Below are 14,690 nucleotides of genomic sequence, written 5' to 3'. Positions count from 1 at the left end.
GACACATGTTCGCAGCCTAGTCTCCAAACAGACTAATTCGCACTGACCGAATTTCTGGATTTGTCTTATCTGGTCGTGAAGTAATACTCAAGAATAATTCGTTACAATGTCCAAAGGACAAACCTCAAGTGGCCACTTTTAGAGATTTTAAGCGCCTGATTAAATCTGAACATACAGCTGACGCCTATGATGTCTCTTGGTAGGGAATGACAGAAAATAACTTTGACTAATTTGTGGAGTACCTAATTTCACTGGAGAGTGGATAATTTGTACAATAAACACGCTTCGATAAAAAAAAAATGTACTAGTCAGGAGAAAACCAGCACCATGGCTTACCGATCAACCCGACCACCTTATGAGTGTCTGAGACGCAGCACACAGGAAATATAAAGGGCACCCAACCTCCGAGAATCGTGCCTCCTACAAGAGACTACACAACAGAGTTAGTCGATGAGAGATGCAAAACAAAGATAAGCCCACTCTTTGCTGAGAACTTTCACAGGCTCTCCGTTTTGTGGAAAAAATTACGAGGGCCAGGAACAGGCAAATCTCAATCTGCAGCTGAACCTCTCCTTTCTTTTGAAGACCTGAATGTGTATTTCGCTACACCTACTTCGCTACTTGACCATCGTTCAAGGACGCAAACCGTCGAACCCCCTGAAGTATCTGCGGCTGATACAAACAAAACATTTTTTTTTCTAGAGCCGGTAATCCTTAACACAGACAGGAAGTCAACTGCGCGAATTCCTTCTGCAGCAGTATAATGTGATAGTATTACAATACAAATGATCAATTTCCTCGTTGATCCATTACTGCCCATAATAATGGGCATTTTTAACCATTCTCCGATCTCCAGCATCTTCCCAATAGCCTGGGAAATGGAATTCATAATTCCTCTATACAAAAAGAACAAGCTATGGACAAAAATAGGCGACTCTTACGTGTTTTGTGGACCCAGTAAAGCCTTCGACACTATCGACTTCGATACTTTGAACAGTGGCAGCCCCTTCTGTCCCGTCTACTTTCGTTGGAAGGCCCGTGAGGTACTTTGCCATCTTTTTCGTAATTCAATATGCAAATAGTTAACTGATAGTTAACTAATAAAATAAATCAAACAATAATTTGCATGTGGTCACATCATTTCTGTCGTGGAATACAAGGTATGATTCGGCGAATGAGCTCACCGTAGCTGCATGTCAGGGGAATTTCATGGGTGAGGGTATGGATTTCTTTTCTCCATACTACGTTTCGTTTGCTGCAAGCAACGGCTGCATTGTCCAAGTCAGGGTGACCAAGGGTCGCATGGCGTAGAGAGCTGGGGAACTTCCCGCAAGGAAGCGAGGGCAAAACATGAAATTGATGAAGTGTCTCACAGCCTGAGTCCGTATCTTAAGTTACCCCTTTCTTTGTTGCTAGAAGCTACTTTTTTTTTAACTGTACGGTAGAGTGCCCGCACTGCTTGGTTCTCATTTGTTTTCTGACAACTCCATCAAGTGGACAAGTTTGTGATCCCGGGCTCAACGTCAATTTTGTGTTATGTAATTAATAACGCTGTGTTTCAGTTAATGGTACACTGTAATACATTTTTGAATAGGTGTTTAGGAGACGAAATGAATTACCGAATAAAAAATATAGGGTGACATTTAAAAAAAGTCATACCGCTGTTCATATCTTTCAAAAACAGAGCTACAACGAAGGCAATCTTGCTGATTGATGCTCCCCTGACGATAAAGAACATTTTCTTGAAACATTTTATAATTTGCATCTGGACAGACAGTTAGTTAGGGTGGTCAAAATAAATGGGGCACCCTGCATAGAAGCTGTATGTAAACTGAGTGAGTTACAGGCACCATCAGAGGTAAATTAACGAGTTATTTTCTGGCAAGGATAATGTTTTGATACATAGTTGAATATCTGTATGAAACAAGGTAAGAAATAAGCTCTTCAATTTATTAATTCATGTATCTTCATCCTTTTATTTTTGGGAAGTGGTAGTGTACGGACGTATGTTTGGAGGCGTCGTACCGGCATTGTTAAAAATTTGTATTTTAACCGTTCATTAAAAGTATTACAAAAAGTTATTAAAAAGCAATATTTATTCGCGCGGCTACAAGGTCAACTCCTACCTGTTCTTCACTTCATTCTCCGTCGAAATCCTGCATCAAGAGTTCCAGTGCAGACAAGAAGAGCCCCCGCGGCATCCGGAGGAGCGTTCCTGCATCGACATTGTCACAGTCAAGAATTAATGTGAAGATCGACATTTCCAATGGTTGCGGCGATTATTTCGTACCGCACACGACTGGGAGCAGCAGTGCGTAATGCAAAATATGTTTGTTGACCTTAAATGTAACGATATTAAAGGTCTGTTGATAACGGTATCAGTTAAAGTTAACCCAAGATTGTGCACAGATTCATAAATTACCTTAAAAAATTTTTGAAGTATCTTTCAATAAATTTTTCCTATTATTCTAGCAATTATTAGTCCATTTTCACATACCTATTTAGTGATCATGACTTAACTTTCTTCCCCAGGTCACATATTTTTAAAAGGTTATTAAATAATTTCTTTAGCAGTTTAATTTATGTGAAATTAGTCACCTCGTTATGATACGTTCGAGGACCAGAATAAATCAGCGTTCGGTAACCCTTGCGTCACATTATCAATATGTATCCTCTTGAGGATGGTGTATATCAAAATTCTTCCGTTTTGATGTTGAGAAATATATATCAGTCAGCCCTAAACAGGACCCTCACAGCATAACTTCCAATTATACCTGCTAAACAGAAAAGCTAAAACTTTTCTTCAAGTGGTGTAGAATGGTTCCCCTCATACATTACATGCCACCAACATTGCGTAATGCTCGAAACAAAGGGTCACACATGTAGAATATAATATCAGGAGTCCCCCAAGGATCATTTCTTGGCCCGTTACATCTCTCATTATTTGTTAACGATGTGTCGACTATTATCTACCATTGCGAATGTCATTTATGTGCTTATGACCTTCAGTTACACCTAAGAGTAAGCCCGAGAAATCTGCACACAGCCATCCAGAACGTAAATGCTGACTTACTTGATTTATCAGAATGAGCAAAGAACTTGATGCTTCTAAAGTTACACGAGACTACTAGATAACTTACGTTAGAATACTGACACAACTCAGAAACCCGATGACGTTCTAGTGAACGATACCGATCAGGACAAAATAGGTATGAATCAGAACAGCCGTGGTATTTCTCACTAATCATAATATTAGAGTAAATCAGCTGTGGAGCTCAGCGTGATCAAAATTACAAGGAAGTTCCTATTTTTGTCACACCTACCTTTTCCACTGGTACGGTACTGAATTCTGGAAACATCTACATCTACATTTACATGATTACTCTGCAATTCACATTTAAGTGCTTGGCAGAGGGTTCATCGAACCACAATCATACTATCTCTCTACCATTCCACTCCCGAACAGCGCGTGGGAAAAACGAACACCTAAACCTTTCTGTTCGAGCTCTGATTTCTCTTTTTTTTCTCACGATCATTCCTATCTATGTCTGTTGGGCTCAACAAAATATTTTCGCATTCGGAAGGGAAAGTTGGTGACTGAAATTTCGTAAATATATCTCACCACGACGAAAAACGTCTTTGCTTCAGTGACTTCCATCCCAATTTGCGTATCATATCTGCCACACTCTCTCCCCTATTACGTGATAATACAAAACGAGCTGCCCTTTTTTGCACCCTTTCGATGTCCTCCGTCAATCCCACCTGGTAAGGATCCTACATCGCGCAGCAATATTCTAACAGAGGACGAACGAGTGTAGTGTAAGCTGTCTCTGTAGTGGACTTGTTGCATCTTCTAAGTGTCCTGCCAATGAAACGCAACCTTTGACTCGCCCTCCCCACAGTATTATCTATGTGGTCTTTCTAACTGAAATTGTTCGTAATTTTAACACCCAGGTACTTAGTTGAATTGACAGCCTTGAGAATTGTACTATTTATTGAGTAATCGAATTCTAACGGATTTCTTTTGGAGCTCATGTGGATCACCTCACACTTCGTTATTTAGCGTCAACTGCCACCTGACACACCATACAGCAATCTTTTCTAAATCGCTTTGCAACTGATAGCGGTCTTCGGATGACCTTACTAGACGGTAAATTACAGCATCATCTGCGAACAACCTAAGAGAACTGCTCAGATTGTCACCCAGGTCATTTATATAGATCAGGAACAGCAGAGGTCCCAGGACGCTTCCCTGCGGAACACCTGATATTACTTCAGTTTTACTCGATGATTTGCCGTCTATTACCTTCCTGACAGGAACACAGTAATAAAACACAGTCAAAATCTTCATGAAGACCTACCAAGACCACATCAGTTGCCATATAACAATCTGTACGTTTTCTGTTAATTGTTTGAAATGAAAAAGACATTATTATGTCAATTCGGAATCAGCACTGTACTTCGTCGGTACGGGAATTGGAAAGTGATTCCGCTATGTCTCTTAAAATTATACGAAAGGTACGACGTCGTCGTCTCATGATAGCTACTTCTTGTATGAATAATATTTCTTAGCTACAAAAAATATATGATTTCCGTGTATTATCTTGCCTGTCTGCTAGATTTAGCTACACAAATACTGTATTGGCTCAAGAAGAGTGTGTATATTAGTGTAAAAAGCACGACTTTAAAGCCAAATCAAACAGTTTTAGTATTATTACTGTGTTTGTTTTTACGTCTTTGTCTTCACTCTTTTGTTTCTAACTTGTAACTATATGTTCATTCGTTATAACTCCATGGAAATCGAGCTTCGAACACTTCCACGAGCAAATATGTTCTCGCGATTTCATACTAGACCTATAGCTTAGACTGTGTTTATTTATGTAGGCTGTTCGATAGTGATGAAAGCTTACTTAAATGTACGCTTCAAAATTCATCGTATTAATCATTCAAGGGTATACTAATATTCGTAATTAAAGGAAAAGAAAAGGTAAATTATGTTCACTGGGAAACTGCCCCTATGGTAGTCACCACAAGGTTATCACAATCGTGTACTAGTACATGAAATCACTGAAAGACGCATAATTATTGCACACGCAATAAATAAGAGGCACACCACGACATATCTTTAAATAATGTTATTTACATTTGTTAATTTTTACATGTTTACAGCAGTGGTTGGAATTAGAAAAGTTGCGCAATTACGAGATCGGGTGGGAGAACAACTTGCAAGAACAGCCACAGTATCGTACATTTACATTAACTGTGCAGCCCAAAGCAGGCCTGAGTGAGTGTCGGAGGCTACGGAAACAAAGGAATAAAAGTAAAAAGGAAGCCGAGCATATGTCGGTAATGGCACAGCCAAGCGGCCTTCCTTCCCAATCAGAAATGCATTCGAAGTTCTACAACTGGCTCCGAAGGGCACTTCCTGTCTGCGGAGACGGATGCTACCACTGTCGGCCCGTACGCTGGAAGGTCCTGGAGTTGTTGGCGGTGAAGATGAAGGGCGCGTCCTCGGTGGGGCAGCGGAAGTCCTCGAAGACGCGCCGCAGGCCGCGCACCGACTTGTTGCCCACGGGCTCCAGCATGTTGTTCCACAGCATGTTGGCACCTGCGACACAACAGCACAGCGGCGGGTCAGCCATGGCCGAATGGGGGTCACACTGCGCATGCGCCGCACGTCCGGGAGTACAGCGGCGACAGCCGGGCGTGCTCTTCCTGTTGTCGCCAGGACAGGAGGCGCGCGCCGCATCGTCCGTTGCTCACACGTGACCATAGGCCACGCAGTGATCCTGCACCCTCGGCAGAACTTTCAAAGTTCCATCCCCCCTCCCCTCCGTCCCTCCCACAGAAAAAGTACCTTTCTCCAATGTCTTCTATACAGTCAGAGAAAATTTTCTAATTTGTACGATAGGCTTCATTAAAATAAAGAGTTATTGAAAAATATTATGAGGGTAATCCCAAAGATTGGGAGAGCCAGTACTGACAAACTCTACCATCTGGTGAGCAAGATGTATGAGACAGGCGAAATTCCCTCAGACTTCAAGAAGAATGTTATAATTCCAATCACAAAGAAAGCAGGTGTTGACAGATGTCAAAATTACAGCTGCAAAATACTAACGCGAATTAATTACAGACGAATGGAAAAACTGGTAGAAGCTGACCTCGGGGAAGATCAGTCTGGATTCCGTAGAAATGTTGGAACACGTGAGGCAATACTGACCTTACAACTTATCTTAGAAGAAAGATTAAGGAAAAGCAAATCTACGTTTCTAGCATTTGAAGACTTAGAGAAAGCTTTTGACAATATTGACTGGAATACTCTCTTTCAAATTCTCAAGGTGGCAGGGGTAAAAAAACAGGGAGCGAAAGGCTATTTACAGCTTGTACAGAAACCAGATGGCAGTTAAAAGAGTCGAGGGACATGAGAGTGGTGGTTGGGAAGGGAGTGAGACAGGGTTGTAGCCTCTCCCCGATGCTATTCAATCTGTATATTGAGCAAGCAGTAAAGGAAACAAAAGAAAAGTTTGGAGTGGGCATTAAAATCCATGAAGATGCAATAAAAACTTTGAGGTTTGCCGATGACAGTGTAATTCTGTCAGAGACAGCAAAGGACTTGCAAGAGCAGTTGAACGGAATGCACAGTGTCTTGAAAGGAGGGTATAAGATCAACATCAACAAAAGCAAAACGAGGATAATGGAATGTAGTCGAAGTAATTCTCGTGATGCTGAGGGAATTAGATTAGGAAATAAGAAACTTAAAGTAGTTATGCTATTCGGGGAGCAAAATAACTGATGATGGCCAAAGTAGAGAGGATATCGATTGTAGACTGGCAATGGCAAGGAAAGCGTTTCTGAGGAAGAGAAATTTGTTAACATCGAGTTTTGACTTAAGTGCCAGGAAGTCGTTTCTGAAAGTATTTGTGAGGAGTGTAGCCACGTATGGAAGTGAAACATGGGCGATAAATAGTTTAGGCGGGAGGAGAATAGAAGCTTTCGACATGTGGTGCTACAGAAGAATACTGAAGATTAGATGGGTAGATCACATAACTAATGAGGAGGTATTGAATAGAATTGGGGAGAATAGGAGTTTGTTGCGCAACTTGACTAGAAGAAGGGATCGGTGGGTAGGACATGTTCTGAGGCATCAAAGGATCACCAATTTAGTACTGGCGGGGAGCGTGGAGGGCAAAAATCGGAGACCAAGAGATGAATACACTAAGCAGATTCAGAAGGATGTATGCTGCAGTAGGTACTGGGAGATGAAGAAGCTTGCACAGGATAGAGTAGCATGGAGAGCTGCATCAAACCAGTCTCAGGACTGAAGACCACAACAACAACAAGAGCCCGAAAGTACGGTCTCCTATTGTTTTATAAGTACATAGACCTGCTTATTTCTACAGTTGTTTACAGCTTGAACGTTTTTGTAGACGATGCGGCAGTTTTTGTATGCTCATGTCATATCAGCTCGCCAACCATGCTATTCAGAATGTTATGAACCTCTTCTTTCACCTCGTCGTCGGAGCTGAAACGCTTAGCTGCCATATGTTCTTTTAACCTAGGGAACTGTGCGGCTGATCCCGGCGGAGGTTCGACTCCTCCCTCGGGCATGGGTGTGTGTGTTTGTCCTTACGTTCAGTTAGGTTAAGTAGTGTGTAAGCTTATGGTCTGATGACCTTAGCAGTTAAATCCCATAAGATTCCACACACACTTGAACATTTGTAAACCAAGGGAACAGGTGATACTCATTGGGCGCTAATGCAGGGCCATACGGTGGGTCGGTGATTATGGCTCAAATGGTTCTGAGCACCATGGGACTTAACTTCTGAGGTCATCAGTCCCCTAGAATTTAGAACTACTTAAACCTAACTAATCTAAGGACATTACACACATCCATGCCCCAGGTAGGATTCGAACCTGCAACCGTAGTGGTCGCGCGGTCCCAGACTGCAGCGCTTAGAACCGCTCGGCCACTCCGGCCGGCTCGGTGATTATGTTCCACTGAAACTGTTGCAGGAGAGCAACGCTTTTGCCGAGCGATGTGTGGGCGAGCGTTGTCTTTGAGAATGTGTAAGCCCTTGCTCAACATTCCTCTTCTCCGGTTCTGAATTGCCCGTTTCAGTTTTTTCTGAGTCCCACGGTACCTGTCAGCGTTAATTGTGGTCCTAGTGATTCAGCTCCGACGACGAGGTGAAAGAAGAGGTTCATAAATTTCCGTACAGCATGGTGGCGAGCTGGTATGACATGGGCATACAAAAACTGCAGCAGCGTCTACAAAAATGCTTCGACAGAAATGGTGATAATGTTGAAAAACAGCTAAACGTTCAAGCTGTAAACTGATGCAAACCATTCTAGAAATAAACAGGTCAATGTACTTATAAAACAATACGAGACCTTACTTTTGGTATTACCCTCGTACTAAAGCTACAAGGGATGGAAAATATTACAGACATAAAGTTAAATGTATTATTAGAGTAAATACATTCATGTTCAGAAAAAAACAGAACACCTTGAACAACTAGAGAGAGGAAGTTCACGTTCACAGGACATGTTCATTAGTATGTTCTGCACAAATGATTAGCATTTTAACAACGTCGGCCGGTGAGTTCACGGTCAGTATCTATGTCGCCGCGTAAAACCACCTACCGGTAAAATGTGGCTACGGTTCTTGTTGTCACAATAAACCTAAGATAATGGATCAGTGTGACTTGAACAGACGTGCAGGATACCTAGCGGAAGTATGCGTGAATAACGAGTGTGAACGAGGGCGCATTATTGGCATGAAAAACTGTGATGCATATATCCGGGAAAATGCTTTTCGTGTGGGACGAAGCGTTTCAACGGTGCAACGGATGTGTGCGTAGAACATGACGAGATGGGTGACGTCACACCACCCAGACCATCGCCGAGAAAATCGACGCCTCATCCAAATGGCATTGCAGGACAGATGTGCGTCCTCCTCGGCTCTGCCGCAACAGTGGAACACATCATTCACTATCAGGGGTGACAGTCCTTCGCCGTTTATTACGATACGGGTTACGCGAGCGTCGTACACTTGTCCGCCTGCCTTTGACGAAAGTGCAGAAACGTGCTAAACGGCAATGGTGTATGGAACGACGTCACTAGGAACATGAATTGTGTCAGTTAGTCTTTTCGGACAAATTCAGATTCTGTTTGTTTGAAATTGATGGCCGTATTTTGGTCGCCCCCAGACCAGGAAGAGGCACAGCAGTCACTGAATTTTCACAAGACAAAAAATGCCAACTCAGGTCTTTATAGTGAAGAGTGCTAGTGGGTACAATCACAAATCACAGTTGGTGTGGCCGGCCGGAGTAGCGTGCGGTTCTAGGCGCTACAGTCTGGAACCGCGCTGCCGCTACGGTCGCAAGTTCGAATCCTGCCTCGGGCATGGATGTGTGTGATGTCCTTAGTTTGTCAGGTTTAAGTAGTTCTAAGTTCTAGGGGACTGATGACCTCAGAAGTTAAGTCCCATAGTGCTCATAGAAATTTGAACCATTTTTGAAGAGTTGGTGCATTTCCGGTACACTGTGACTTCCGTGATCTGTGTGAATGACATCCTGCGGCACAAAGTCATACCCTTTCTGCACAACACCTCAGACGTCATTTTTCAGCAAGACAATGCAAAAGCAAAATTGCTAGTAGACCCTAACTAACGAAACGTGAGAGGTCATCCACATGAGTGCTAAAAAGAACTCGTTAAACTTCGGTTACACTATAAATCAGTCTAATCTAAAAGCTGTAAATTCAACAAATACCTAGGTATTACAGTTACGAACAACTTAAATTGAAAGGAACACATAGAAAATGTTGTGGAGAAGGCTAGCCAAAGACTACGTTTCATTGGCAGGACACTTGGAAAATCTAAGACATCCACTAAGAAGATTGCCTACACTACACTTGTCGGTCCTCTTTTAGAATACTGCTGCACGGTGTGGGATCCTAACCAGATAGGACTGGCGGTGTACATCGAAAAAGTTCAAAGAAAGGCAGCACGTTTTGTATTATCCCGAAATATGGGAGAGAGAGTCACAGAAATGATACAGGATTTGGCATGGGCATCATTAAAAGAACGGCGTTATTCGTTGCGACGGAATCTTCTTACGAAATTCCAATCACGAAGTTTCTCCTCGGAATGCGAAAATATTTTGTTGACACCGACGTTCATACGTAGAAACGATCAGCACGATAAAATAATGGAAACCAGAGCTCGTACGGAAAGATATAAGTGTTCTTTCTTTCTGTGCGCTATACGAGATTGGAATAATAGAGGATTGTGAAGGTGGTTCGATGAACCCTCTGCCAGGCATTTAAATGTGATTTGTAGAGTATAGATGTAGATGAGCACATGTTGCTGCACGAACATATGCCTTCTTGGTGTCACAGGATGTCAGCCTGGCACGCCAGATCACCAGTCTTGTTACCAATCAAAACTGGATATGGTGAAACTCTGGGTGCAGCACTGCGACCCAGTGCCAACCACCACACATGAACTTTGAAACCAGGCGAATGCAGAATGGATGGTAACACCACAGGACGCCATTCGTGCCTAATACGCGTCGATTCCATCACGCAGGGAACAAGTTATCAGGACTCATGGAGGGCCTGTGCCTGTTAGACAGCAGGACAGTTTCTGAACCGAGGTGACTGAAATGCTAATCATTTCTGCAGCACATACAAAAGCACATTTGTTTGAATATCATTTGTCCTATCTCTAGTCTTTCAAGGTGTTCTACTTTTTCTGAACGTGAATGTAAATTTCAAATTGTACATATTTTCTAGAAGAATTAAAACAAAATCTGTCTAATTGTTTGTGGCAGGTACCTTACATTGATTTTATCGTGATTTGTATTATAGAACAGATTTTATTTGCTGTTATTAAATTATTAGCACTGTATGAATTATTAATCTATATAGATAAAAATGTAAATGTCAGTGTGTTCAGAATCGTATACCTTCCAAAGTTCTTCATTGACTGCGTTGAAATTTTGACACAATTTTGCACATTGTTACAGGTATGATTTTACGTATATATTATTTAATATGTGGTGCACAGGGAGTTCGAAAATTCCCGTTACAGACTTTTGCATTTGCAGAAGGGAGTTAGTACATAATATTTTGAATAGGAACCCGTACCCTTAAACGTGCCGTTTCCGTTCTACGACTGTTTCAGTTCAGATGTGTAACGCGTCCATCTCTGCTGAGAGAAACAGAAAGGTGTCAGTGTTGTTTGTTCTGGTATGCAACAGGGTAGACACGATTACCAGTTCTTGGAAGCTTTGCCACTGAACCTCCGTCAGGAAATATAGTTTCAGCATGACGGGGCACCATCTCACTCGTCACGTGCGGTTCGGAGACATCTCAACAGACGATGTAGTGGAAAACGGATAGGTCGACATGGTCCAACTGCGTGGCCGCCACGATCGTGGGATTTAACTCCTATGGTCTACTTCTTGTGCAGTCATATTCGAAGTTTAAATTACGGGATCTCTGTAGAGACAGAAGAAGATCTGAGAGTGAGAGTTCTGGCCGCTGCACTAGAATCTGAAGAGACATGAGGCGGACGGAGAGTGTGTACCAGAACATGCTTCGTAGGTACAATGTCTGAAATGACGCTGGTGGTCACCACAATGACCCACTGTTGTAATGAATCAATACTGTTCTGCAAGAACAGCACGCTAGATTCTTTTTTATTTTACAATAATGTAAACACGTGACGTTTACCTGTTAATACAAACAAATGTGCTTCAGTGATAAAGGGATGTTTCGTCATGTTTTCTTTCGAACTGTTACCTAATAATTCTACTACGTCACGCTTAATGCAGTTCTCAAGCAGAAGTACATTAGTTAAACATCTGAACTGAAACTGTCGTAAAAACGAAAGGCTACGTTTCCATACATATGTACCCGTTCAAAATACTATATACTTACGCATAGGACTTATTAAAATACTATATACTTACTCCCCCCTACAAGTACTATAAGTTTGCAATGACAATTTCTGAACAACGTGTATACCAAATATACCTTTTTGAGATTTTTTGTAACAATATTTCCCTATTATTAAATACATAAAAGATATATATTATACATATTTAAAAAGTTAGGTTTACGTAAACACATACACATTCCAATATAAGGATGAGTCAAAATTTCCAAACATTCGGTCAGAAACTTCCAGAGATTGCGATTAGGTACCTTTGAATTCGCATACTTACGTGTTTTCATATACCTAATGGAACGCCATCTGCTGTATAAGTAAGATAAATGTAAAAAAAGTGGAAATTTTATAAATGTTGGTTTGTTCAGAATCGTTAATCTCCGAAAGTTCTCGACCGATTACTTTGAAATTTTGACACAACGTTGAATTATAATGCGTGTGTGCTTTTAAGTACCTACATAAGTAATATATGTGCATTACATTTATATATAAATGGAACCATTGTTACCAAAAATCCAAAATTTGCCTTTCCGTTGTACTTCAAACTTGTATACGTTACTCTAATGAATGTTCAGACACATATGGATTATACACTTTTTAATGATTAAAAACACATTTAAAGTACAAAGCAGTGAATCGTTGTTAGCAAAAAGAAAATTTGTATTTATGTCTTATTGGTTTATAATTAGAATCCTACTAAAGAATCTGAATTTCCAGTAACGGTTAGCAAGGTACAAGATCAGAGAGAGGAGGGTTGAGATGCACAGAAGGGTGGAAGGAAAAGGACATAGTAAACAGGGAGACGGACACAGAGAGGGGTCAGGAAGAAATGGAGGGAAAGGGGGGGAGAAGACGGACAGAGAAAGAGCGAGGAGGTGATGGACAATAAGTGTGGGAAGGAGGAGGAGATGAACAAAGTGTAAGATGTCGTGGTCCCCTCAGTACTTCACTACGAGAGCACCTCTGTCGAGAGTGAATCGGAGTGCGACTCTATACTGAGTCCTTGTGATTAAGTGTGGTTCACTGTGTTGGCCGCCACACTTATCGTGCAGTGTGAACGGACAGAGTTACAGTTAAACGCCTGTGAGCAAATTTGTGAGTGGCATCGCGGTGGAATGGTTATCTGACCAATGTTCCATGCCAATAGTTAGACTAGGGGCGAATAGGAGTCCTTAACTTCAGCAAGGCGTAGGGAGATTTTGATTGGCAGACAGCAGTCACCGCAGCTTACGATATTGTGCACTACAGCTCTTGCGAGCCCCATATTTCCTCCACAACAGTACACTTCACTGCATTTCACACGCGACAGCCTCGACCATACCTAGCAACATTCTAATGGGTAATTATTCAAGTTGAGTAGGAGCGGCTCTCAGCCATTCTGCCAAGTCAATAACAACCTTAAACTTTGTATAGAAATTTCATTAGCGAATCCTATCTTTAAGAGGTAACTTCACCTTCCGAAAAGAACCCAGAAATAATTTGTTCGGTTGATAACTAAAAGTGCCATTGTGATTTCTCAGAATTTTTGCAAAAAAATTATAATTTTCGTTAGTTTCATGTTTTTCTTACGCTAACTGGCACTACTCCAGTACCCAAGCATACCACTAGTTACATAAGAAGTTTTGTGAATTTTTGTGTCATTTCCTTGCAGCAGACGACTCCAGAAGATATTTATTGCTGAAAGTTTTTCAGGCATTTCTCTTCAGAACTTAAGGAGCGTCTGTCTGACTTCTGTAGTAGTGTGGAGGTGGAAATTGCATCTTGCAGGTGGCACAGGGTAAAGGGTACATCTCAGATTAAGCCGTTGCGCAGAATGACAGAATAGCACCTACACGTCTCTCACAAAAGGAAAGGGGGAGAGGGAGTGGGCCAGGCAGGGTAGAGAAGGAGGTTAGAATGTATATCCAGTTCAGGTTAGAATGTATATCCAGTTCACATACATTTTAGAAACGTGTGCTTTCTCTTTTCTTTCTTTTCCATTTAACCATACTGAGCGACAGCAAATCGTAGTCGGGTACATCTACTAAGAAATAAAAGAAAAAGGGCTACATTTAAGTGTTTAGAACAAATTCCTTTCCAATAATTCTATTCTTTTTATAATTTTACTTTCCATTTCCTTGCTTTCAGTGCACCAATGTCTATAATAATAATATCACTGAAGACAGATTTAACATTTGTATCGTATTCTATCGAAAAGATAGCTGAATTTAAGCCTGTTTCATCTATACTCGAACTTAAGCAGCTTTTTATCTTCTCTTATTTGCTGAAGGTGTACTGAAATTATAAACATCCTGAAAGTTATTTGAGTGTTCAGATAAGCGTCTCGTAACCCATACTAAGGAAAATAAAGTGGTTCAAAATAACCAAATGCTAATCTGTCAGTACTCTTCATCGACTATTTCTACTGGAATTCGAAAGTTGCTATTTCGTTAACTAACTCTGATGCATCGATATTTTTATTCTGCTTGGCACCAAAACCTGCTGCATACTTTTAAAAATCAGATACAGAGCTCTAATTTAACAATTTTCTGAGAGAAAAACGTAAGGTTACACGTAATACTTATTTCCATCTAACTTATTATTATGCCAAATGTTTCGAAGCAGTCTAGCTTAAACAGTTTGATCCAAGTCCCCAGTTGTCAAAAGCCTGAAAAAAAATAGGATACTTTCGGTTCAATAGCATGTTATTAGATCCGGTAGCCGACCTCTGACGTCCTACGTTAATGCAGAGAAA

The 14,690-nt window shown here is 41.3% G+C and overlaps 1 protein-coding gene across 2 annotated transcripts in view; it reads right to left on the bottom strand.

The window, feature by feature from the left end:
* Window positions 1–5,120: 5,120 nt before the first annotated feature.
* The window catches only part of LOC126312349 (phospholipase B1, membrane-associated-like), a 226,390-nt gene continuing 216,820 nt past the window's right edge, over window positions 5,121–14,690 (bottom strand). For both annotated transcript variants that reach the window (XM_049992240.1, XM_049992241.1), the window contains one exon: window positions 5,121–5,608. In XM_049992240.1, coding sequence (XP_049848197.1) covers window positions 5,445–5,608 — 164 coding nt within the window. In that variant the 3' untranslated portion in view covers window positions 5,121–5,444. The remainder of the gene's footprint in view (window positions 5,609–14,690) is intronic.

The sequence above is a fragment of the Schistocerca gregaria genome, chromosome 1 (genome assembly GCF_023897955.1).
Source record: "Schistocerca gregaria isolate iqSchGreg1 chromosome 1, iqSchGreg1.2, whole genome shotgun sequence".
NCBI lineage: Eukaryota > Metazoa > Arthropoda > Insecta > Orthoptera > Acrididae > Schistocerca > Schistocerca gregaria.
Note: the sequence above shows the minus strand (reverse complement) of the source record. Positions and strands in the feature narration are given on the sequence as shown.